Source organism: Orcinus orca, chromosome 15 (assembly GCF_937001465.1).
Source record: "Orcinus orca chromosome 15, mOrcOrc1.1, whole genome shotgun sequence".
In the NCBI taxonomy this organism is placed as follows: domain Eukaryota; kingdom Metazoa; phylum Chordata; class Mammalia; order Artiodactyla; family Delphinidae; genus Orcinus; species Orcinus orca.
The window spans coordinates 42579523-42605255 of NC_064573.1; the positions used below are offsets into that span (position 1 = coordinate 42579523).

Sequence of the window (25733 nt, forward strand, 5' to 3'; positions counted from 1 at the left end):
GGGGGAAGGAGAGATCAAGGGACATCAGCATCATTTGTAACTCCTCACAATTACATTGAGATCAAAGCGTCATGGGGGTGCTCACTTACACACCACACATACACACACACAGGTGCCAGCCCGGTTTTGCTTACCACCTCAAACGTAACTCACTCAGCTGAGGAGGAGTCTATCAGATTTTAATGTAAAAGGTCATACAGGACAGGAGAAGGAGCCCTCTGTTTTGACCATGTTCTTTGATTGACAGGCACTCTGAACCTTCACGACTCATTTTTGATCATTGGATTTCATTATATCTGAAGGGCAAAAGCGCTTGAGGCATAGGGTGTAATTCTGTTCATTTATTTGACAGTATCTGTGGTAGTGGTTTCCTTTTTTTCTATCTCTAGCAGAATCCTTTAAAAGAAAAAAAAAGAAAACTAACACAGATCACAATAAATAGAAGAATTACAATCAAAACCCATCTGACTGAAGGACAGATTGGAGGGATGGGGTCTCCCCTTGGCCCTGTCTACTCTGCCCCCACCAGGTGGTCTCAGGACACCTCTCTGGAAACACAGGGCTGTGTAGAGCCTCGTATCAAAACCATGGGCTAGATACTAGAAAAGTCACCATCAGTGACCACTGAAATCATGACCCTGGACTCCAGCAACTTCCCCTTTTGTAGGGAAGGTAACAGATGAAAAGAGAGGACTACTATACAAGTTAAAATGTGGGAAGTATACATAGGTCACGTATGGGGGGAGTTCAGAGGAGAAAAGAACTTCTAGTTGTGCAAGAGAAGCCTTCATGGAGATGACATTTCAGATGAGCCGAGAGCATATACATGAATGGAAAGAGCAGAGAGATGGGAAAGAAGGGCGTTCCAGACAGAATGGCTTGAGCAAAGGCAAGGGCAGATGAGGGAAGACGCAGAGTTTTGCTGGGCGAGTGGAATAGGGTTGAAGAGGGAGTATGAAGGGCAGTGGTGTCTTCAAGGCTGGAACCAGGTCATGGACAGCTCTGGACACCAGGCAGCACTTTGTGCTGGGCGTCATACATAGCTGTCCATGCAGAGCCCTCACTGCTGCAAAGCTTTCCTGAGAGAAGACCCACCTCCAGCTGTTTATTCCAGGACATAACAACTCCCCAGAAATTGCAGGTCTCTACTTTCCCCTGCTCCTTACAAGATCTACCAGGGATCTTAAGGCACAAGCCCAGAGATCCCCGTATCCAGTAGGGGTTGTGGAATATTTGGGGGAAGTCTTGGTCGAGTCAGAGTCCTTGGTTCTTTTATTCATGTCAGATGGTGTTCCCCCAAAAAAACAGGTAAAAGGTGAGGGGACACTCCTAGTAAGTACTTCAGGCATTCTTAGGGATGTCTCAATTACCTGTGTATGTGATGTTGCTTGAAGCTTGGAGGCTTCTCTTCAATAGGAATGTGACCACATGAGCTTTTCCTGTAGAACTCTGGGCCCACCTGGCACATAACGGGGACTCCTGTTTGTTGACTGATCGATTGACTCATCCAAGGTGGTCCCACCCAGTTATTTACATAACCAAGTCTTGAGGTAGGAAACTGGCAGTGATTGTTTTCACTGAGGCTAGTGAAAGATGAGTAAGAACACAAATATTAAGAGGCCCTATCTTGACCCTGGTACTAAAAGAAAAACGTTAGAGTTAAATTTGAAACTAAAAGCAAATCTCACAGCAGAAGAAAAGGTTTGGGCCTCCAGTCTAAGCCGTAATTTCTTATGACATAAGAGAACCTTCTCAGAGCATATTCGGTGTTTATAGAATGCTCTAATCATAAAGACTTTTTATAAACACGTGAAATTACTTAATTTTCTTTTTTTAAGAATTAGGCATTTCAAATGAAGTCATGTTTTTATTGGTTCTGTGACCGTGAAACAAATTTTCCAGTTTTAGGATGTGCGTGGGATCCGGAGAACGTCATAACTGTTAGATGTGGCTTCAGCTTGTAGCTTTCAAAAGGGAACTTTAATGGGGCATAAATTCAAGTGCTCCCACAGAATTAAACTTCTTTGGATAGTGACAGTGGGGTGGGTCCTGGGAAAAAGCTGGGCCATAGAAAGGGAAGCAGAGCTGATAATTGGCAAATGAACGCTGCTTTGCCACAGTCCGTGTCCCAGTCATGTTAATATCTAGAGGGACAGTGGCTCCACTACAGTGTATGTCAGCCTGTGCCTTTTCTCCTTATTCTATTCTTCACTCCCTACTTCAGGGTCCTAAGTTACAGCAAATATCTGTGCTCTTTCTCCAGCAGATTTTGGCAGTCTTTGTTTCTGTAAATGAGATGAAAATCTTTCTCCTTCAACAGTAATTCTTGCTATGTTTCCAGCAGTGTGCTGCAGTTCCGGCATCATCTGGTTAATGCTTGCCCACTGTCCTATCCATATGCTAAAATGGAAAACTAGGCTATGGGGCCAAACAGAAAATCCTCAGTGGAGGAGTGATCAGTTTAGCCCTGTTAATATACTTTGTACTTGATGTGGCTACTTAGAATTATGCTCTAGTCTGTACCTTTGTAAAGATCGTTAAATACAAAGGTTTTTTTTCTTTAAACACAAAACACTGCCACTTACCTTTCCCAACAATAAGAGGCTATTCCCCCCCTAACTGGAACATCCCAGGGAAGAGTAAACAGCTCCTGGTTCCAGGCACAGAAGAGAAATTGTTGCAGATGAGCCCAAGCTGGGGAGCTGCCCAGCTTACTGAGTGGTGACATTTTCATTTTTTTAAATTGTGCAGAGTGCCCTCAAATCAGAATGACCTGACAGTTCCTCTTGAGTGGGTTATCCTTAATTGGTTCATATGTTCTAAACACATCCTCTATTTCATAACATTGTGGGCCTCATTCCATAATTTTAATTTTCTGGCTGTTGGCTGATAATGTCTAAAATATTTACCCAGATACTCTCTACAAGTGACAGTCTTCAAGAGCTGCCCTTTTTTTGGTGGTGTTTTTTTGTTTTGTTTTGTTTTTTTCCTCTTTGGAAGATGCCATTTTGGAGAGCAGTGACGGGAAGGCTTGATAGTGCATGAAATCTATAAATAGAATGTTTGACTCTCAGACTATTCTGGTCAATGCAGTAAATTACAAATCAGTATCAAAACTACTGGATCACAACTCTTCTATAGCTATGTGTGCAGTAGTATCAAACCTGAGGACCCCAGAACCCAGGGATTAATTCATGTCCTCTGTCTGTCTTTAGTAACAGAAAAACAAAAGTGCATTCACTCTTGGTTGGATGTTAACGTGGCAGCGATTCTTGAGATTCATGAAAGAAAAATCATAAAAGGAGCTCTAGGTCGAAACCACTGGTTTAAAGCAAGTTTTCCTGCAGTGTGGATGAAGAATTTGTTAACCTTTGGGATTGACAGGATGCCCCCTGACAATGACAATACGAGAAGCAGTACGGACTGAATTGTAAGATGGATTGTGGTAGCATACATTCATTGTTATAAGGCTGAAGTCTATCATACATAAAGTTCCTGTAATGGAGCACACTGTCTTATTGATGTTTGAGAAAAATAAGACATAAAGGACGAATTTAATCCAGATCTACACTGCACCTAGTTCAGTAGGTGCCCGAAAAGACTGCACTATCCAGGAGTCTGAATCTGCAGACTGAGCAGCTGATGAGAAAATAGCAGGGGACACCAAGCATCCTGAGAGTCTTCATTTCCCTTCTCAGTGGAATTTCACCGGGAGCAGAGAGGAGTGATCTGCCACACTATGTGATGGGTCATGAGAGGCACAAAACATCATGTCCAAGAGCCACACGTGGATTTGCGTCCTCACTCTGCCACTTAGTAGCTTCATAGCTTCACACCTTGGGCAAACTAACTTTCTGAGTCAGTTCCTGTGGCAATTAATAACAGTGTCTTCATTGCATTATTGTATTATACAAAGTACTTGGCAGTTTTCCCTGACACTCGGTAAGCATTCAGTAAATAGTAGCGGTAACTTAATATGGGATGCATTCTTTTTTAGGGTTAGATAGAAAATAATTTTTTGGAGGTTATTTCCCCTGTCCTTCCTTGCCTAAGGTGTAAGGCCTCTCCAGAGAGTCGTGGAAGCTGATGGGGACAAGGACACCTACCTCCACAGACAGACCAGCAGAGAGCCTGGCACCCAGGCAGGGGACAGTCATCCCCGCATTCCAAAAGTGCATCCTAACAGGCTTGAAAAGTAGCAAAACATTCTTTTCATCTGACTTTTAAAATGTCTGCTTGATAAGCTAGATGTTATGTTATAGTTACCTACCTGTGGAGCCAAAATTGTAATCATGACAAACCAAGAAAAGAGCTACAGAAATGCTCAGCATCCTGTGGGCCCCAATAATATGTAATCCTTTCATGGGGGATTTGGGGGTTTTGTAGAACTATAGAGTACCTATGAAAATGCCACATGTGGTTCTAAGGCTGCAATATGTGTCAAGAAACTGAAATTCCTAGGAAAACCTCTCTAGAAATATTAAAGCTGAGAAGTTGCCTTGACTAATTCCATTAGGCATGGTGAGGCTAGGTCATGGTGCTACCAGGTGTCACACCTGGATGTGTCCACCCAACAGAATGAGGGCCCTCACGAGACCACCCAAATTAAGAAAAAGTCATAAAAATATATTGTTTAAAAACCGAGAGAACTGATTCTTAAGAATTGAGCTATAAGAATTAATTCTACTCTACAACCAGCAAACACTGAGGTAAGAGGCGGCAGGACATGCATACTAAAAACGGCCTTGCACCAAAAAAACGAACCCAGGCTACACAGGATGCTCCCACATAAAAATAGCCCTCCAAGACCACAGTAGATAATTGTTTCTCCTAAATTCATAGAGTAAGAGAAATATAAATAAAATTAAGAAGCAGAGGAAACACTCCCAATTAAAAGATGAAGAGAATTCCCTTGAAAGAACAAACAATGAAACATACCTCTTCAGTCTAATAGACACCAAGTTTAAAAGGAGATAATGAAAATACTGAAGGAATTAAGAAGGGCTATCAATAGGAATGTAGATTACTGTAAAAAGGAACTACTGTAGAAACTATAAAAGAGGAGCCAGGAAAAATTAGAAAACTCATTTGCTGAGATGAAAACTGACTGAGCTAAAGGCAATGAATAGCAGATTGAATAATGCAGAAGAACAAATAAGTGTTCTGGAAGATAGAATAATGGAAATCATCCAATCAGAACACAGAAAGCCAAACGGGGGGGGAAAAAAAATGAAAGCAAAATAAGAAACCTATGGGATAATATAAAGCATGCCAATCTACACATAATAGGGACCCCAGAAGGAGAAGAAAGAGAAAAGGGGTTCAAAAATGTGTTTGAAGAAATTATGGCTGAAAACTTCCCGAACCTAAAGAAGGAAACAGATATCCAGGTACAGGAAGCACAGAGGGTCCCAAACAAGATGAACCCAAACAGACCTACACCAAGCCATATTATAATAGAAATGGCAAAAGTTAAAGAGAGGAAGGATTCTAAAGGCAGCAACAGAAAAACAAAGAGTTAATTACAAGGGAACCCCCCCATAAGGCTATCAGCTAATTTCTTAATAGAAACATTTGCAGGACAGAAAGGAATGGCAAGATATAGTCAAAGTTCTGAAAGGGACAAATCAACCTAGGATACGCTACCTAGCAAGATTATCATTTAGAAGGAGAGAGAAAGAATTTCTCAGACAAGCAAAAACTAAAAGAATACAGCAATACTAAACCTATCCTAAAAGAAATATTGAAAGGTCTTTTCTAAATGGAAGAGAAGCAAGAAGGTATAGGAAAGAGAAAATCACAATTGGAAAGTAAATCACTTAATAAGCCAGTAGACGGAATTTTTTAAAAATCAAAAAGATTTTTTTGAAAGTGATGACAGCCACAATGAACAGCAAAAGGATAAATATGAAGATGTAAAAGAGGACGTCAAAATCATAAAATGTGGGAGAGGAGAGTAATAAAATGTAGACTTTTGTTTGTTTTTTTTTAGAATGTGTTTGAGCCTATATGACTACCAGTTTAAAAGCAAGTAGATAAGAAGGGGTTAAAATACTTGAAAAAACGAGGTAACCACGAATCAACACATAAAATCGACTTACAAAAACCAAAAAGAAGAGAACACAAGCATAATATAACAGGAAACCATAAACCACAAAAAGAAAAAGAAAGGGACAAAGAAGAAATACAAAATCAACTGGAAAACAAGGTTTAAAATGGCAATAAATAGATATCTATTAATAATTACTTTAAGTGTCAGTAGACTAAATGCTCCAATCAAAAGACAGGGGAATGGCAGGTTGGATTAAAAAACAAGAGCCTATAATATGCTGCTTATTGTAGGCAACGCATAAAAAAGATACCCACTTTATGGCAAAGGACACACAGACTGAAAGTGAGGGGATGGAAAAAGATAACTCATGCAAATGGAAATGACAGAAAAGTGGGGGTCTCACTACTCATGTCAGACAAAATAGACTTTAAAACAAAGGCCATAAAGAAGGACACTATATAGTGATAAAGGAATCAAGACAGGAAGAGGATATTACATCCTCAAAATATATGCACCCAATATAGGAGCATCCAAATACATAAAACAAGTACCAATAGACATAAAGGGAGAAATTGATGGGAATACAATAATAGTAGAAGGCTTTAACACCCCACTCACATCAATAGACACATCTTCTAGACAGAAATCAGTAAGGCAGCAGAGATCCTAAAGGATACAATAGAACAGTTAGACTTAATTGATATCTTTTAGGACATTACATCCAGAAAAAAACCAGAATACACATTCTTTTCAAGTGCACACAGAACATTTTCTAGGATTGACCGCATACAAGGGCACAAAACAAGCCTCAACAAATTTAAGAGTATAGAAATTATTTCAAGCTTCTTTTCTGACCACAATGGCATGAAACTAGAAATCAACCACAGGAAAAGAAATAAGAAAAAAATGATTACATGGAGACTGAACAACATGGTACTAAAAAACCAGTGGGTGAACAACAAAATGAAAGAGGAAATCAAAAAATACTTTGAGACAAATGAAAATAGAAACACAACCATACAAAATCTATGGGATGCAGCAAAAGCAGTTCTTAGAGAGAAGTTCATAGTGATACATGCCTTCCGCAAAGAACAGGAAAAATCTCAAACAACCTAACCTACCACCTAAAAGAATTAGAAAAAGAAAAATAAAATCTAAAGTGAGCAGAAGGAAGGAAATAATAAAGATCAGAGAGGACATAAATAAAATAGAGATTTAAAAAGCAATAGAAAAAAAAAATCAAAAAAAACAAGAGCTGGTTCTTTGAGGGGTAAACAAAATTGACAAACCTCTGGCTAGGCTCACCAAAGAGAAAAGAAAGAGGACCCAAATATACAAAATAAGAAATGAAAAAGGAGAAATAACTGATACCACAGAAATACAAAATAAAATAAGAGAACACTATGAACAATTATATGCCAACAAATTCAACAACCTAGAAGAAACGGACAAGTTTCTAGAAACGTACAGCCCACCAAAACTGAATCAAGAAGAAATAGATAATTTGAACAGACAGATCACTAGAAGTGAAATAGCGTCCGTAATTTTAAAAACTCCCTACAAACAAAAGTCCAGGACCAGATGGTTTCACAGGTGAATTCTACCAAACATAGAAAAAAGAACGTATACTGATCCTTCTCATACTCTTCCAGAAGATTGAAGAGGAAGGAAGGAATGTATGCCCAAAGACATTCCATGAAACCACCATCACCCTGATACCAAAGCCAGACCAAGACAGTACCAAAAAAGAAAATTACAGGCCAATATCTTTGATGAATATAGATGCAAAAATTCTCAACAAAATATTTTCAAACCAAATCCAACAACACATTAAAAAGATCTTACACCACAACCAAGTTGGATTCATCCCAGGGTCACAAGGATGGTTCAACATAGCAAATTAATCAATGTGATACACCACATCAACAAAAGAAAAGACAAAAACCAAATGATCACTCAGTAGATGCAGAAAAAGCATCCATTCACCATAAAAACTCTTACCAAAGTGGGTATAGAGGGAACATATCTCAACATAGTAAAAGCTATTTACCACAAACCCACCGGCAGTATAATACTCAACAGTGAAAAGCTGAAAGCCTTCCCACTAAATTCTGGAACAAGACAAGGATGCCTACTCTCACCATTTCTATTCAACATAGTATTGGAAGTCCTAGCCACAGCAGTCAGACAAGAAAAAGAAATAAAAGTTATCCAAATTGGGAGAGAAGAGGTAAAATTGTCATTATATGCAGATGACATGATACTATATATAGAAAACCCTAAAGACTCCATACAAAAACTACTAGACTGATGCACAAATTCAGCAAGTTAGCAGGATATAAGATTAACATACAGAAATCTGTTGCATTTCTTTACACTAGCAATGAAATATCAGAAAGGGAATGTTAAAAAAAAAAAAAAAAAAGCCCTTCTAATCACATCAAAAAAAAAAAAAGGAATAAACCTGACCAGGACTTCCCCGGTGGTCCAGTAGAAGAATCTGTCTTCAATGCAAGGGACGCCAGTTTGATCCCTGGTCAGAGAACTAAGATCCCACATGCTGCAGGGCAACTAAGCCCATGCGCCACAACAAAAAGATGCCATATGCCACATGCCACAACTAAGACCCAATGCAGCCAAAAAAAAATAATTGTTTTTAAAAGTCAATCTTAAAAAAAAACCCGACCAAGGAGGTGAAAGACGTGTATGCTGAGAACTATAAAACATTAATAAAGGAAATTGAAGATGATTCAAAGAAACGGAAAGATATTCGCATGCTCTTGGATTGGAAAAATTAATATTGTTAAAATGACCATACTTCCCAAAGCAATCTACCCATGTAATGGATATCCCTATCAAATTACCCATGACATTTTCCACAGAACTAGAACAAATAATCTTAAAATTTATATGGAATCACAAAAGACCCAGAATCGCCAAAGAAATCCTGAGGGAAAAAAACAAAGTTGAAGGCATAACCCTCCCAGACTTCAGACAATACTACAAAGCTACAGTAATCAAAACAGTGTGGTATTGGCACAAAAACAGCATATGGATCAATGGAACAGAATAGAGAGCCCAGAATTAAACCCACACCCCTACAGTCAATCTTTGACAAAGGAGGCAAGAATATAACATGGGGAAAAAAAGTCTCTTCAGCATGTGGTGTTGGGAAAGTTGAACAGTCACATGTAAATCAATGAAGTTAGAACACACCCTCACACCATACATGAAAATAAACTCAAAATAGCTTAAAGACTTAAATATAAGACATGACACCATAAAACTCCTAGGAGAGAACATAGGCAAAACATTATCTGACATAAATCGTACCAATGTTTTCTTAGGTCAGTCTCCCAAGGCAGTAGAAATAAAGCTATTAAAATAAACAAGTGGGACCTAATCACATTTACAAGCTTTTTTATAAGAGAAACTGTAAAACGAAAAGACATTCTACAGACTGGGAGAAACTATTTGCACATGATGTGACTGACAAGAGCTTAATTTTCAAAATATACAAACGGCTCATACAACTCAACAACAAAAAAGCGAACAACCCAATTGAAAAATGGGCTGAAGACCTAAGTAGACATTTCTCCCAAGAAGACATACAGATGGCCAACAGGCACATGAAAAGATGCTCAAGATCGCTAATTATTAGAGAAATGCAAATCAAAACTACAATGAGGTATCACCTGACACTCATCAGAATGGCCATCATTAAAAAATCTACAAACAACAAATGCTGGAAGGGTGTGGAAAAAAGGGAGCCCTCCTGCATTGTTGGTGGGAATGTAAATTGGTGCAGCCACTATGGAAAACAATATGGAGGTTCCTCAAAAAACTAAAAATAGAGTTGCCATATGATCCAGTAATCCCACTCCGGGGCATATATCCAGACAAAGCTATAATTCAAAAAGATACATGTCCCCCTATGTTCATAGCAGCACTGTTCACAATAGCCAGGACACGGAGACAACCTAAACGTCCACTGTCAGATGAATGGATAAAAAAAGATGTGGTGCATATATACAATGGAATACTACTCAGTTATTAAAAAGAAAAAAATGAAATAATGCCATTTGCAGCAACATGGATGGACCTAGAGATGATCATACTAAGTGAAGTAAGACAGAAAGAGAAAGACAAATACCATACGATATCACTTATATGTGGAATCTAAAATATGACACAGATGAACTTATCTACAAAACAGAAGCAGACTCACAGACAGAGAACAGACTTGTGGTTTCCAAGGGGGAGGGAGGGGGAGGGAGAGACAGATTGAGAGTTTCGGATTAGCAGATGCAAAATATTATGTATAGAATAAACAACAAGGTCCTACTGTACGCACAGGGATCTATATTCAATATCCTGAGATAACCATAATGGAAAAGAATATGAAAAAGAATGTGTGCATATATGTATAACTGAATCACTTTGCTACCCAGCAGAAATTAACACAACATTATAAATCAACTATACTTCAATAAAATAAATTTTAAAAAAAAGAATTGATTCTACTCTGAATTTTTATTTTGTCTTTGGGCTTTCTTCTACTGACTATTAGTATTAGAGAAGACAAGGGGGGAGGGATAAATTCGGAGCTTGGGATTAACATACACACACTACTATATCTAAAATAGGTATAATATATCTACATTCCAGTCAAAAAATTTTTTAAGTGATATAAATTAAAGCTAAAATAAATAGAGAAGGCACTAAAGGAGAGATTTTCTTAAATAAACCTTGGGTATTAATAGTCAAATTTAGGTAATAAAAAGATTAATCTGCAAGTGATTACTTACTTTTCAAAATAATTGCTCTACGAAAGGATTCACTCAGGATTCCACTAATTAATGCGGTCTCCTAAGGCATTTGACATTTAATTAATTTTAATTACAGCTTTTGAGGAGTACTCTGTAAGCAAGCCATACCTACATTTCCCATTTGTTAATTGAAATAAGGACTGAATTATTATTGTGTTTTGGTAATTTTGAAACTAATTGCCTTTGGTTTTGTGTAGGTTATTTATTTTTAAATGAAACCTTCTAGGCCAAGAAATTTTCTCCTGTGTCTGCCGAAAGTCTCAATGATTAGAATGTTAATAAAGTCATTGTAATATTCTATGGGATAGCCCTTGTTTCAAATCTGCACTCTTGGGTTTACCATTTGCACAAAATCACATTAATGGGAAAGTTATATACTATTTAAATATATCTATCATGCATTATACTCCTTGCTCAGAAAAGGTCTTTATTCTCTGCCCCAATGGCATAGTCTTTCTTTGGAGTCCAGGGAAGCACCCTGGAACTTAAACAAGTATTCTTTTCAGAACTGCGTGCCCTTCTTGTTTCCCAGTAGCGGCCTGCTGTGCCCTCTGCCTTGACTCCCTTGCCTGAGGCCTGGAGGTTGGAGGCCATTGCAGACCCAGGCCTGCCTTAGGTCCTTATCATCCGCATACACAACGGGAAAAAGAAACACACACATCTGAGAATCAGGATTTCAACTGTAAATCACATCTGCCCTGGCGTAATTCATCAGATAGATGTTCATTTATTGCCATGTTGTCATTGTAAAACTTTAATTTCTGTTTGGCTGAAAATACCCCTGATGGGTATGTGACAGGGTTGTGAACTCTTTGTATAAAAGCCTCTTTATAAATAAGATTTCTTAAGGCTGTAATGATTTTGTTATCTGGGAGAGGGAGTGTGGGAAGAAATGTAAAATACAGGGCAGAGGGCATGCAGTGAAGGCAAAGTTACAAAGTTCAGGGAAGCATGGTTACAAAACTCCTTTCTTTGCAACACTGACATTATCCCGAAGTCAGCTTTTTAGAGAAGAAAACTCATGGTAAAGGTGAGTCCAGTTTTAGATCAAGCTCCCCTATAGTGTCTGTGTTTTCTGAATTAGTGTCAACATAGAAACAACATGATCCTTAGTCCGCCTAAGGATGGCCGAAGCCCGTTAGTGACTGCCCACAGTTCCAAGCAGTGTGGTCTTTGAGCCGAGATTTTCACCCACAGGTATGTGGTGGCAGATTTTAGACTGTAGACAAGGAAATGTGAGGCCTCGTCGGCAAGTGTCTCCAGGTCCATTGCCTTGTATTTAAAAGTTGAATAATTGCTGCTATGAAATTGGTATTTTTTTTCCCCAAAAAAAGTTCAGCAAAGAACATTGCATAGTAAATTTTCTGTTTTCCTAAGCTGTCTCTTTGGTCCAGTTAGTGAAGGGGTGTGAAAGTGTCATTTCTTCCATAGAAGACGAGTAGGGAGTTCTGAGAAACTAAGACTTTCCAAGAAACATCATCATACCAAAGAGCCCCCATTCCTACACTGTGCAGTTTCATAAGCACATTGTGTGTCCTTTGTTTGTTGTATTCTTTTAATCCCTAGGAAGTGTCAGGAAAAGATAATGTCACAGAAGAAAGTAGTTCATACATGTATGAAATACTCCAATTGTATGTAATGTGTGAATTTTTGTCTTCTAAACATTTACATTTAACCCTGTTTCCAGCCATGCAATAATGAGCTTTGTGTTTGTAATAAATTCTCACGTGTTATCTTTAACATGTGGCTATTTAGGGAGAAGACCTTGTTTTCCATTTTTCACAAATTATTGGTCCTTCACCCCGGGCTCAGTTTCCTCCCAACTAAACAGACTTATAGCTGTGAGGAGTGGGGAGGGGAAGGGATGCTTAAATACCTATTCCAGGAGTCGAGAAATCAAGTTACACTTTCTGGAGAGTATTCAGAAAATAAATAGCCCCATTCCATGACGCACGAGATTCTGACCACAGGTTGGAGTTGGGTTTTGACTTTGTCAACCACCTTCACATAGTAACACGAAGCTTTCCAAAGCCATTTATTTTATTGGGTGTGTCCATCTTTGCTTTCACTGTTAGATAATAAGCTGCCATTGATTATTTTTCTGGTTTTACGTGGCCAGTGCTGGCATGGTGAAGGCAGAGAGCAGTGGGGAAATGTGTTCTCTCCGTCCCAGAAGTCAATGTGCACTTAACCTCCAGGTTACACGCGTGCATGTACCTACCCAGGCACGTTTTCAGGTTTCTTCCAAGTTAAAAAGAAAAAAGACATGCCTCATTCAATCCACTATCCCTTTCTAATAGCTGTCTCCCCCTTCCTTCCCAGCCCCTTCCTTCCTTCTTGAAAAGAGTGGTCTGTCCTCACTCACTCCACCCTCACCTCCTGTTCTGGCTTTGACTCCCTGGAATCTGCCTCTGGTCCCCTCACTCAACTCAAGCTTCATTCACTAAGATCCCCAGTGACCTGCTAACCGTCACACATCTTCCCGACCTGCCCTGACTTCCTGCCGTCGTTCTGTCTTCACACCATCCCTCTCCTGAGCCACCCTCCCCACCATCTGCTTCCTTGACACCACTGGGGACTGTTCTGTGCCGTGAGTGGTGAGATGCGGTCCCTTGCGTTTCTCCCCCTTGGTCTCCCTCCACTGGCCCCTTAGGGGTTCAGCCCTCTTCCCTTCTCATCTGGGATCTCAGTGCCACCAGGACTTCAGATTCTATCAGTAGAACACTGAGCTCGACTCTTTTCCACACTGAACCCCTTGGTTTCTCCCAAGCTCTGTTCTTCCTTCTAAGTGTCTGTCTGATAAGTGGCATCAGGATTCGTCTCGCCTTCTAAGCCCCCAGTCCAGGGCATCGCTCTGGTGGTTTATTCCTGCCCATGTACCTTTTGTACACTCACAATTCCTTCCTCCTCCAGACTTTCTCAGTATAATTTCCTGTGAGTTTGTTCTTCCCCCGCCCTCCTGAAGCATTCATGGTGCTCCCACGGACCTTCATTCCACCTTCTATTATTACAGGACCGACTTGTATCTCAGTCGTGTGTTGGTCTCCCTGCCTCCCTCCCAGCTAATTCCAGGGGCTACTCGTTCTTGTCTGCGTTACTCAGCACCAGCTCAGTGAGCGTGTGATGGGCGCTCAGCATATAATTGAACAAGTCAATAGTAAATGGAATGAATGTCATTTGTAGGAAAAGGGAAAGCGACACAATGTTCTTCGGACTTCTAGGGGCAGTAGATGGTGCCTGTGATCCCGGCCATTAGCCCTCAGGACGGACACCTTCTACAGCTTACTTCAAACCCCACTAGTAAATGTTGTGTGTTAGATGGCAGTCACGTAAATATGCCTCCCTGAGAATATGCCTCGTAGACTAAAAAGAAGTGATGGTTCTAGAAAGAGCAGAACTCCCCAATTCCACCTCGCAATAAATTAGCTTTCTGTTTAGCTCTGGGTTCACAGTCTGCTGCTTGAACACTGGGGAGAGGTGTCTTACTCCTGGGTGGCCGGTATCTCATCTCTGATAAGACTGAATCACTGAGCATTTCTTTAGAAAAGGGAAGACTTGTTGTGGAGAGGCAAGGATGAGAGGATTGTGCTGGAAGTAAAACCACGTATAAGAAAGGCTTTAGACCAGAGAACTGCTTGTGAAGCCAGGCTCTGGGTACGTACGGGTGGGAGTCTGCTCTCCCTGAATCTATGTTGTGGTCATTGACCCTGTCATAACCAGTAGGTGCCAGGAGCTTGGCTGTAAACACTCAAGCTACTCATCACCAGAAATTACCTACCAGTAGGCAAAAGTCACCCATGATCCGCGATGGGCAGTAACACCTGCCTCAGACAGAACGCCATCCCCCCCCTTAGCACCAGCGTTCCGGGTTTATTCCTGAGAATCCAAGTACCTCACCCTCGCCCTGCACTGCTCCTTGAAGTTCAGTCTTAAATGCTGCACTGAAGGGCCGAGAAGGGCTCTAGTCCGTCAGGCATGGTGTGTCGGGCACGGTGTGTTCTATGACATCCTCATTTAGAAATACCGTCATTTTCACTCTGACACCACGTCCAGTGTCGTGGTGGCAGAGTTGATGGCGGCCATAGGGGCCAGGTCTGCTGGCACCTTTCTTCCCCTAGATTGACACCAATATGAAGACAAAAAAATTAACGTGGAGCCCAGATGACTTATCAATAACAGTCTCCACATTAAAATATAAAAGGCATTCTTTTGGTATAAGTTTGAAAATAAAAGTGCCTTGTTGTATTTGTTTTGTGACATCCAGTAACCTCCACCTGGCATTCTGTGTACCATATTTGTGCCAGAGGTGACAAATCCCCAAACTCTGCCATCCACAGAGCAGTAAGAACAATGACGACGGTCCCTACCATTTCCACTTTCGGGCTTATTGAATATACATGGGAAGTAAGTGAATATAAACAGTCTGTTGGCAGAGTTCAGAAGCAACGACAAGTACTGGTGGCTACTTGTGATGGTCCCAAACCACGCCTGTAACAGTTAGAGCTGGGCCTTAGGAAGTGACAGGAGGGGATGGGCAGTAAGAACTAAAGCAAAGCGAGAGGCAGGAAAGCACAGGGTGTGTTTAGGTGACACGGAATCTGCCCCATTGGATGGACCCATGTATTCATACAGAGGAGTAGTGAGGGAAATAACTAGAAAGATGGAATCAAATGGGATAATTTCCTCTAGCGAGAAGAAATCACTAGAAAGACTGCAGCAGGCCTCAGTGGGAGACAGGAGAAGCTGGACTTTATCCAGCAGTCAAGGGGGGCCACTGGAGATGGGAAGTAACAAGATGAAAGCCACATGCTGAGACTTTGAGAAGGAATGTGCTGAAAATGTAGCACTTAAACGTGAAATTGAATACGAGGAAAAACTGGAAACAGGGTGATTGGCCATCTGGTCTTACAAATTGCCTTTATTGTCAGATAAAATTCATTTCAAGCCACAGCTACCTTTCTCTTGGATATAAATGTCCCACGATGAACCAAATCAAGAAGCAAAGAGAAGTCGAATAATTACTGTTAAAAGGAGGTACGAGATAGAAAGTAAGGTGGCACAGTAAACCCTCACAGTGTGTGGGTGTATCACTTCTGAACCCCAAAACGTATACATTCCCCCAAAGCATATATAGTTTTCCCATAAAATGCTGCAGTATGACTTCACTTGAGCGTCCACATCTGCAGCCACACGTTAAAAGTAACACGGGGCGGCGCGTCTACAGGGCCATCAGCCGTGCTCACCCTGCGAGGGCCGCCCTCCCGCAGCTGCCCAGGGTAGCATGCACTAGTTTTGTTCCTCCACAGTGTTACAGCTGAATTCCTGTCGCCGATGGGGTCCCATTGAAGTCGGGTTTTGTTTTGTTTTTAACTACCTTTTCTCCAAAATGGGTTTCAAATAAGCCTAGTTCTTTCCCATTGAAGTCACACAATTACACCCAAACTGCCCCCTCATGACAAGGGAAGAAATCTTTCTTTGGTCTCATGTTAGTATCTTCTCACTGACACCATCACACACATACATACACACACACACACACACACACACACATGACGGGGTCCCATTGAAGTCGGGTTTTGTTTTGTTTTTAACTACCTTTTCTCCAAAATGGGTTTCAAATAAGCCTAGTTCTTTCCCATTGAAGTCACACGATTACACCCAAACTGCCCCCTCATGACAAGGGAAGAAATCTTTCTTTGGTCTCATGTTAGTATCTTCTCACTGACACACATACACACACACACACACACACACGACTCCTTTCAGGAGTCATGTGGCCATTTCAGAAGCTTTCCATATTTCAAATGCTGTTTGGAGTGTAGCTGGAAACGTTCCGGTCAGCCGAGCTCACCTCACCGGGCCCTGTGACCTACAAATGCTTCTTCTTACTGCTGCCTCCCCCGTCCCCTCCTGTCACCGGGAAACCTATGGGGAAGCTCTTTAGGACTGTCCAGTTATGGAAGGAGGGGGCAGAACCAGATGTCAGGAACCTTGAGAGTCTGGGGTTATAAGAAGAGAAGAGAGGACTTCCCAGAGATCGGAGTCAACTACAAGTGGCTGCTTTTCTGTGTTCCGAGACCTAGGTCAGCTGATGATACTCAATTAAAATGCACAGTGTAGTCGACCTCTCAGCATATCATAATTGACATCTAGGTAAGTGGTCCCTAATGAAATGTATTTAATGACTAATTCCAAAATTCAGAAATTTCTAAATCAAATTCAGCCTTAACCCTGTTTTCCTGATGCTTCTCTCTAATCCCATGTTGAGAAGCGATTGTTTATTTTTAAAATGGAAAAGTTAACCGACGGACTCCTTATCTTCCTTCGTTTTCCATGATTCCTGTTATTCTAAGCGTAGACAGAACCAAGCACATCTATAAAAGCCGCACCCATCCATCCCAGATTCTAAAGACATTCCCTAAGAAAGAAAAACACAGTTGGCTACCATACAATTCGCTGACAAGACAGAAGGAAGATGACACAATATCTTACTTATTTTGTAACCAGTGTATGCTCCCAAAAGCCAGGGAGCGGAGTGATCCAGCCAGAACTTTTCAGTGTCCTAGTTGGTTCCCAACTTCTTAAGAAGATCCCAAAGTGAGGCAAGAGTCCCCCTGGGCCAGCTCACAAGCAAGCCTCCCTCTTCCTTATCCGAACCTCATTTCCTTCTCCACCACCACCTTTTGAAAAGCTCAGAAAGAGAACGCCCGCAGCTGTTGGAGAAGAGAATCTGCTGCTCTCAATATTCTGTTTTAGCCTAAAGGGCTGCTGCAGAAGAAAAACTGTATGCAGTGGGTCCCAACAACCAGGGTGGTGGGCCCTCCGGGTGGGAGCAGTGATTCCCAGACCCAGGGAGAAATGCAACGGCTGAGACTTTACATGGCTTCTGTTTCGCTTAGAATTGAGGTTTGCCTGGTCTCCCCGGGGTCACATGACTTTTTTAACATCTGGTTTTCTCCAGCAAGTGAATCAGGCCTCGGAAGCCAGTTAGAGGGCCGGGGTGCAGCGTAGGTGGTAGACGATGCAGTGTAACGTGAGCCCATTTCATTTGGTCTTAAGCAAACTCCAAACCAAAGCTAACAGGAGCTCTGTTTCATTGTCTTCATTACCCAGAGCCCCTGGGACAGAGGAATCGAAGGCAAAGGTGAAAAAAAATGGGTGGGAACACAGCCTAAAAGCAAGCAAGGGTGGTGGTGGGTTTTTTTTTTACAAAGTCAGAATTGGCTCTGTTTTTACCTAGGTAGTTAAGGGTAGACTAGCTGAACCAGGTGTAAACTGCCCCCTGCTGTCTGACACAGAGAAGTACATAAAAATATCTGCCTCGTTAAAAAGAACCGTATTCTGAAGGCCGGCAACAAGCTGGGGCGAAGGCAGGCAAGGGATGGCACAGGTCACCTGCCTCCCTCTCTGGTGTGAAGATGAAGGAGGGTGAGGGAGGCGGTATTTTTCGGACTTGGAGAGCTGCTTCGTTACGCCATCTGCCGCCTTGTTTCTCAGAGTGTGGTCCGTGGTCCAGCAGCGTCCGCATCACCTGGGAGCTTGAGGGGCAGAGCCTGAGATGCAGAGTCTCAGGCCCCACTCTTGGTCTACTGAGTCAGAATGTGCATGAAACAAGATCCCCAGGGGATTCATGTGCACAGTTACCTGTGAGAAGCCCCGACTGTAACCTCAGAAGGAGCCTTTACACTAGACAAGGTCCACTGTTCCCTAAGGTTTGTAGCAAATCGAATTCAGTTTGAACAGTGAAGAAATACAACTCGCTAGGAGAATGGAATCCTTCATTCATATCGTGATCACTTAACGCCCTTATTTTCGTCCTACTCCTGTTTCCTGTGTCCTCGTGTATCACCGGCTCTTTACCATGCTGTCCTTCCCATTACTTGCTACATTTCTGCAGCACCTGCCAAACCGTTTCTTTCAAAATCGCTCCATCTCTGGCAGCCTCCTGTTTCCCACAGTCCTTGTTTGCTCAGGTCTGCTCTCCCTTTCTTCCACCCCTGCCGGTGTCACGTAAGAAGAGCAGCCACTGGGCCCTCCGGGAGGGAGCTGGCCCTGTGCGTAGTCCGAGTGTCGCTAACCCCACGTGTTCTCTTCTGCGCCAGGTCAGGGAAGAATGCCGGCTCCTGAACGCCCCGCCTGTCCCGCCCCGCAGCGCAAAGCCTCAGTCCACCAGCCCCTCGGTCCCTCCTCGCACAGCCAAGCCGGCGCGGCAGCAGACTCGCTCTCCCAGCCCCACCTTATCCTACTATTCTTCAGGGCTGCACGACATGTAAGTCCTATGCCAGGGCCCACTTCCACATGGTTCCCTCATCAACCAGGTCCCCGATCCTTGAGAACCGTGTCAAGGAGCCATCCCCTGGGCAGGGTGGTAGGAGAGGAAGTTTTCTTTTAAAAAAAGAAAAAACAGTTTTTTTTTTAACTGGATGAGCATGATGGGGCCCTGTTGGTTCTGAGCTAGGATGGACAAGCCAGTGACCTAGGAAGATGCTGAGTCTGTGAGGGGTTCAGTGGTTAAGGCTGGCATCTACTTGTCTCCGCTTTGACTTCAACACACACAGACAACACCCTCGAGGAGGACCCGGAACGGCAGGGTCCTGTCGGCCGTCTACTCTGAATTCCACCCAGTGCTAGAATCCCTGACCATCACTGTAAAGCAGTCTTACACTTCCATCTGGATCCTCCCAGTGCCGTGAGCTCATTCTTTTGCACTGCAGCTCATTCCATGGTTGGCACATGCCAATAACTTTTTTTAGAGATCTTTCATTATATGCAGTTGAAATCTATCTCCATGTAACCTTCAACTGTTTCTTAGGTCTAAAGAAACAAATGTAGGTCCACCCGACCTCTCTTGATCAGGCTGTGAAACCATGAGGTCAGCCAAGATGTAAGTCTCCTCCAAGAGGCAGCCTCGGTCCCACCTGCTGTCCCCCCATCACCCACCTCTGAGCACACTCTGGTTTCACGGTCACTCTTAAGATAGGACCCCAGAGCTGAGTGTGATCACATGTGACAGGTTAAAATAGCTCTCCTTGGCAGGTACTTTTTTGTTCCCTGGACATTTAAATCTTTATGGTGATGTTACTCAATTGTGCGGAAACCAAGGCAAGAATAAGGATTTTATTCGAAACATTTCTTCCAGCCTCAGACTCTTGGATGGATATAAGGTCATCAGTGGTGGTGATGTAGTCCTGTCACTGTAGCCCAAGAATGACAAGCATGAGACACTCATTTACTGCTCTCTCACTCCACCCTTGCCCACTGCAGACATCACTAATCAATCACAGCACCTGTTGGTGATAAGCCCAAACAAGGCTAAAGATTTTTCTCATCACAAAGATCCAAGCACCCACTAACAATGATTTTCTTGTTAAAAAAATTATATATTTGCCATCTCTGCTATAGCGTATTAAATGAGTATCTTCATATCCATAGTTAACTGATGTATTTTAGTAATTTAAAGATTCTTTAAAAAAAAAAAAAAAAGCCCAGTGAGGTTAAGCAGGTACTTTACTTTAAGAAATATAATATTTGTTGCCTAACTACATTTTTCTACTCAGAAGTGACATCAATGGGATAAGGATAGGCTGGATGTTTTACTTTTCTTTTTTTTCCACTCATCTCTCTCTCTCTCTGTGTTTGGCTTTTAAGCAGCATTACTAAAAGTGACACGAGTCCTCCTGAAAGCGCTCCCGTTTCCTGCTACCCGTGTAACCGAGTGAAAGCAGATTCCATGGACCCCAAGTCCCCGTTTGGCAGTCCCAGTGCTGAAGCTCTGTCCTCCAGGCTCTCATGGCCTAATCATTATTCGGGAGTGTCAGAGACCCAGACCAGGAGCGACTTCCTGCTGGATCCGAGCAGGAGTTACAGTTACCCCCGACAGAAGACGCCGGGCACGCCCAAGAGAAACTGCCCGGCAGCCTTCGACCTCGACGGCCACGAGCTGGCGGCCAGCCCACCCGGGCCCGGGCCCACGGAGCCCGGCGGTAGTGCCCCGGGGTGTCCCAAGTCGGCCAGCTACTCTCTGGAGAGCACGGGCGGGAAGACCCTGACTGCAGCCCCCACCAAGCAGAGCATCTCGTGCCCCGCCTTGCCTCCCAGGGCCCCGAGGCCAGTGGAAGAGAAAGCCGCCCTCGACACCCTACCTTTGCCTCTGCAAATCGATGGTGCTGAGGAAGACCCCGAGTCTGGGTCGCCGGACCTCTCCGAGGACCCGTACTTTGTTCAGAAGGGCACGCAGGACATCTTCTCCATGTCTTACCCCTTCTCGTCACCCCTCCACCTCCAGCTGGCCCCCCGCTCCTGTGGTGACGGGTCCCCGTGGCAGCCACCCGCCGACCTGTCGGGACTCTCCATAGAGGAAGTGTCCAAGTCCCTGCGGTTCATAGGGTTGTCCGAGGACGTCATAGCATTCTTTGTGACCGAAAAGATTGACGGAAACTTGCTTGTTCAGCTCACGGAAGAAATCCTCTCCGAGGATTTCAAACTGAGCAAACTGCAGGTGAAGAAAATCCTGCAATTCATTAATGGCTGGAGGCCCAAAATATAGCCAAATAACCCCAGGTAGCATTGAAAAAAACAGATAAATGTGTGTTCTAGAAGGGGAGGGCTGGGACACAGTTTCACATTTTTTTTGCACTAAAAACTTTCTCTGTAAATAGGGATAAGAGAAAACTCTTACTATGCAGATTATGATTTTGAATGGTGAACAGGCTATTTTGTACATCAATAAAAATGCTGTACAGAACACTTAGAGGTGTGCCTTGTACATCACTCAACACTCAACAGCTGCTAAAAGACAAAAGGCATGCTCAGAGAAATAACTGTTACCCAAGTAGGTTTATGCGAGAAGTTGTGATATTTATTTACAAAATAGCCAAAGCTGAAAGACATAAGAATCTTTAAAAAACAAAAAAAAAACACCTTTGAACAATTCCCTCCTTTGGGAGAATCAACTTTAGACAATTTATTCTGTGCTCTGTTGTTCGGATTGCTCAGTGCTAATTGTTTTACTCTTGTGCCTGAAAATGTTAGTGATACGAAATGACACTGCAGTGTTATGTGCTTGGTGGGGATCTTTTTATCAAGAGGCATTTTACAAAAGTCATGTGCTAGTAGAGAGGATCTATGATGTCCTTAGGAATAATAAATCATGACCACAATAATTTATCTGTAACTGCTGCTAATTTTACTGAGCAGAGATAAAGAAGACCAGAATATATACGTATATGTATATTTACACAATACAAATGTATGTTTTAAACATCGGTATGAGTCTGATCTTTTAGATAACATCTGTTCACTTTCAAATATCCATTGAAGTTTGGGGCCGTTAATTAACTCGACTCTCTTAGGAAATGGGACAGAATGATTCCAAAGATTCTCAGAACCCTGTCCCTCGAAGCTCAGTCTTATCAGGCTCCATCACAGAAAACTTGGAACAAATCAGTAGAGAGTCTGTATTGAAGAATTAAGTTTGATTTTAAACCTATTACAGGCTGGGTTTTACATAGAATACTCCCATGCTGATCAGTGTCTGGGGAAATGACCATTTCTGTCGAGTGATAATTCTTCTCGGGTTTGAGGGTCTTATTCTCCTGGTATGTGGTGATGAGGGGTCTGGAGAGCATTTCTCAGAGCGTGTCAGGTGTTCTCAACATGCTTTGTGCTTTAGGAGAGCTCAGAAATCAGACATACCATCCTCTGCTTTGATATGTGCTACATCTGTTGCATCATTTTTTAAAGTATCAATAAGAGTACTTGTTTAGTTCAGAAATCTTCTCTCCTCTCTTCCAAAGAAAATACATGATTACCGTACTTTCATTCCAACAACCCCAGGACCCAGTCTGACAGTTTTTGCCAAACGTGAATAAATACTCCAAAATATAATGGCATCAACATAATTCTTGACTTTTTGAAGGAATATAAATCTTAGAAAAGTTTTTGTTCTCCGAGCAGCATATCGTCCCTAGCCCTGTCTCCCCAAGAGTCTGTCCCCACATTCGAGATGGGCAGACAGCCACCCAGGTGTCAGTGTGACTTGCAGGACTGGCTTGTATGTTATTATCCACTCTTCTTGCTCATCAGAATAAATACACAAATGGAAAGACAAGACCCACCAGTCTAGTTTTGCAGACCTGTTCAACATATGGCTTCATTTCTGGGCATTCAAGATATTTTTAATCCATCTCATTGTTTAGAATTGGGGTGAATTGATACCTTTTCTCATTTTCCATCTTAAATCTCTTTTTTTTAAAAAAAGCATTTTCCCCCCAACATGTCTCCCAAAATGCAAATACTCTAGGTTAAAAGTGCCCCATAAAAGAGTACCCTGTAGAATCTATCAAACTGTAGCACCTCTTCAAAAGTAACTGACAAGTTTATATAGAAGTTTCTAGTACTGCACTCAGATGACATGCAGCGCCTCCATGACTTTCATGTTGAGAAAGCATCCTTCTGTGTGAGGGGCAACTCCCTAGGTAAAGCTAACCTCTCAGAACTTTCCTTTAAAATAAAAACAAAGGATGATGTTGAAACGTTGCAAGTTTTCTTTGGCAAAACCCTGCTGAATCCATCCGTGAATCCTTAGTGCTTGTATGCTTTTCTCAGTTCAAGAGGGAGGAATGAGTGGGTTTGAGTTTACTATGACAGTTGCCCCACATAAACAACTGATTCCTTTTATCTTTTTTTCTTTTTGTTTGTTTTTTTTTTCTTTTGCAAAACCTCGACACAAAGTCCTTTTTGTTTTTTGTCTTGGCATATGTACGTTGAGTTTATATCGATGGCAACATAGAGACTCCTTGAGGGCAGGGACTATGGCCTTTCATTCACATACTCAAAATTCACAGCCTCATCTGTGTGCCGGGCACTATGCTAGTATGACTTGACAGGCTGATAAAAAGACAGTTCCTGCCCTCTTGGAACTCATAAGGTTTATGTTTAAAACCACAGTTGTTGAGACTGGGTATGTGCAAGAGAGACATGAGCTCTCCTGGCAGTTGGATGGATGGAGAGTTAAGTGTGCCCTGTCCCTCAAGAACCCACAGAAGGAAGAAATGGCAGCCTCTATCAACAGGGTATAAAAGAAAAACTACAAGACCATTGAAACTCGGAAAGCATTGGAGGCAGCAAGTATCTCTGACTCCCACTGACTAGTGTTCTTTTCTACTGATTGGACTTTTTTTTTTTTAAATTGGTAGTAAGTATCTTCTGGTATCTGTAAAGCCACATGGCGCCCTTACTAGACAAGGCACGCATAGCCAGAGAGAATCAAGACAAGGAATGCAGAACAGGGGTAGGAAGGAAACAGCCCTTCCCTTCTGAGCTGCGATTTTTGCAGTGAAAAGCAGTGTACAGAGATCCCCACATGCAGAACCTTTTCTAACCAACCAGGTCAAGACTGAGGACATCTTCTGGCAGGTTCCCTGCAATCTGTGCACTGACCCCTGTGCTTGGGGAGAGTGTCCAAACGGCACTCTTTCTTGGATTCCTTAAATGCATGGCCAAAACCATCGTGACCCCCTTAAGAAATACAGCAATAAACCAAACCAAGCAGCTAAAATGTAAAACGTGGGCCTGATTCATGTTGGGACGGAGCACTGAAACACAGATCAATTCTTTCTCAGAATCGCATCAACGCCTGCACGTTCTCTCTCTTTTAAGTTGAGCTGCTCAACTTTATGAGCTGTGAAATTTACATTTAGACCCTTTCAACCCACATAGAACATTCACATTTATGGAGTTGCAGCGAGCTGCCCACTCGGCTAAATTGCAGTGTTTATTCTTGTTTCACGTAGAAATAAAACAATCTTACAGGGAAATATTATGACTGTCCATTCCAACTGTTTTCAGACGTGGGTAAATACCCTCTGCCGACATTCCAGAAGCACCTGCACACCGTGCACACGACTCCTCGAGAAGTTCAGGGGGTGGGGGTGGATGAATAGAGGGCTCTTCATTTTCCAAACACACTGTATCACAAATCACTACTCATCATGCCTAAAGAGTATGAGCTTAACATTTGGAATAACAAACTGAAAAAAAACACAGTTCTCCAAAGACCACTGTGAACGATTGAAAGAAAATTTCAACTTCAGTCCATCAGAAAAGTGAAATCTGCTGTTGGACACACAAGACTTTCAGAAACTATGACCATTAATCCCAATTTTCTAGGAATACAATGGCACCAGGCTGCTAGGGCAAGAAAAGTAAGATGCCCAGAGTGCAAATGATGGAAAGTAGGATTTTTATACTGTGGGACTGTAATAGTGTGGAATTCTTATGACCACTTCTTGTCCAATCACATCGTTTAGTCTTCAGAACTTGGTGTTTTAAAATTTGTCTCATTGTGAAAGCTAGAAACAAAGGGTAAACGTGATTTCTGTTAAAAGTATATACAAATATCTTCTGTAATTTTGCTGCTCTAATTTTTAGGCTATGAGTTTTGTAATGAGCTTATCAGATGATGAATTTCCTTTGTTTACAATCTCATGTAGTAGGGCTCAGATCATTTCTTAGCTATAAACCTCTTCTCCCATTTTCATATTAAGCTCCATTTAAAATATTGCTTAAGCTAAGCCTAAAAGTTGAATTCAATTAGTCAAAAATTGGGGAGTTTTCCTTGACTTAAATGAAAATGGTATATTCTTTTCAAAGACTTTTGTAACCATCTTTACAGTTACTTTGCTTGGAAAAGTGGGGTTGTTAACTACCAGTTAACAGTTGCATTATTTCCAGAGCATTGTCTATGGGCCCAATGTGTACCTCAAGATAAACATGGTATGTTTTGTCTAAAAAAATTCGTTGTTGATTTAAATGGTTCTGAAATGTCTATAAATAAAGAAATTTTAAAAGTT

General features: G+C 42.0%; 1 protein-coding gene and 1 long non-coding RNA gene across 6 annotated transcripts in view; one reads left to right on the top strand and one right to left on the bottom strand.

Annotated features, from left to right (window-relative positions):
- GAREM1 (GRB2 associated regulator of MAPK1 subtype 1) overlaps positions 1–25733 on the top strand; it is a 208884-nt gene extending 183151 nt beyond the window's left edge. For 4 of the 5 annotated variants that reach the window (XM_033435234.2, XM_012534444.3, XM_033435233.2 and 1 more), the window contains 2 exons: positions 18984–19150; positions 20530–25733. In XM_033435234.2, coding sequence (XP_033291125.1) covers positions 18984–19150; positions 20530–21427 — 1065 coding nt within the window. In that variant the 3' untranslated portion in view covers positions 21428–25733. The remainder of the gene's footprint in view (positions 1–18983; positions 19151–20529) is intronic. The other variant, XM_004273712.3, reaches the window with a different exon arrangement.
- LOC125961246 (uncharacterized) lies at positions 253–21108 on the bottom strand. Its single transcript, XR_007471684.1, has 3 exons — positions 21024–21108; positions 1371–1459; positions 253–396 (listed from the first exon to the last, which is right to left on the bottom strand). It is a non-coding gene; the product is annotated as an uncharacterized LOC125961246 (long non-coding RNA).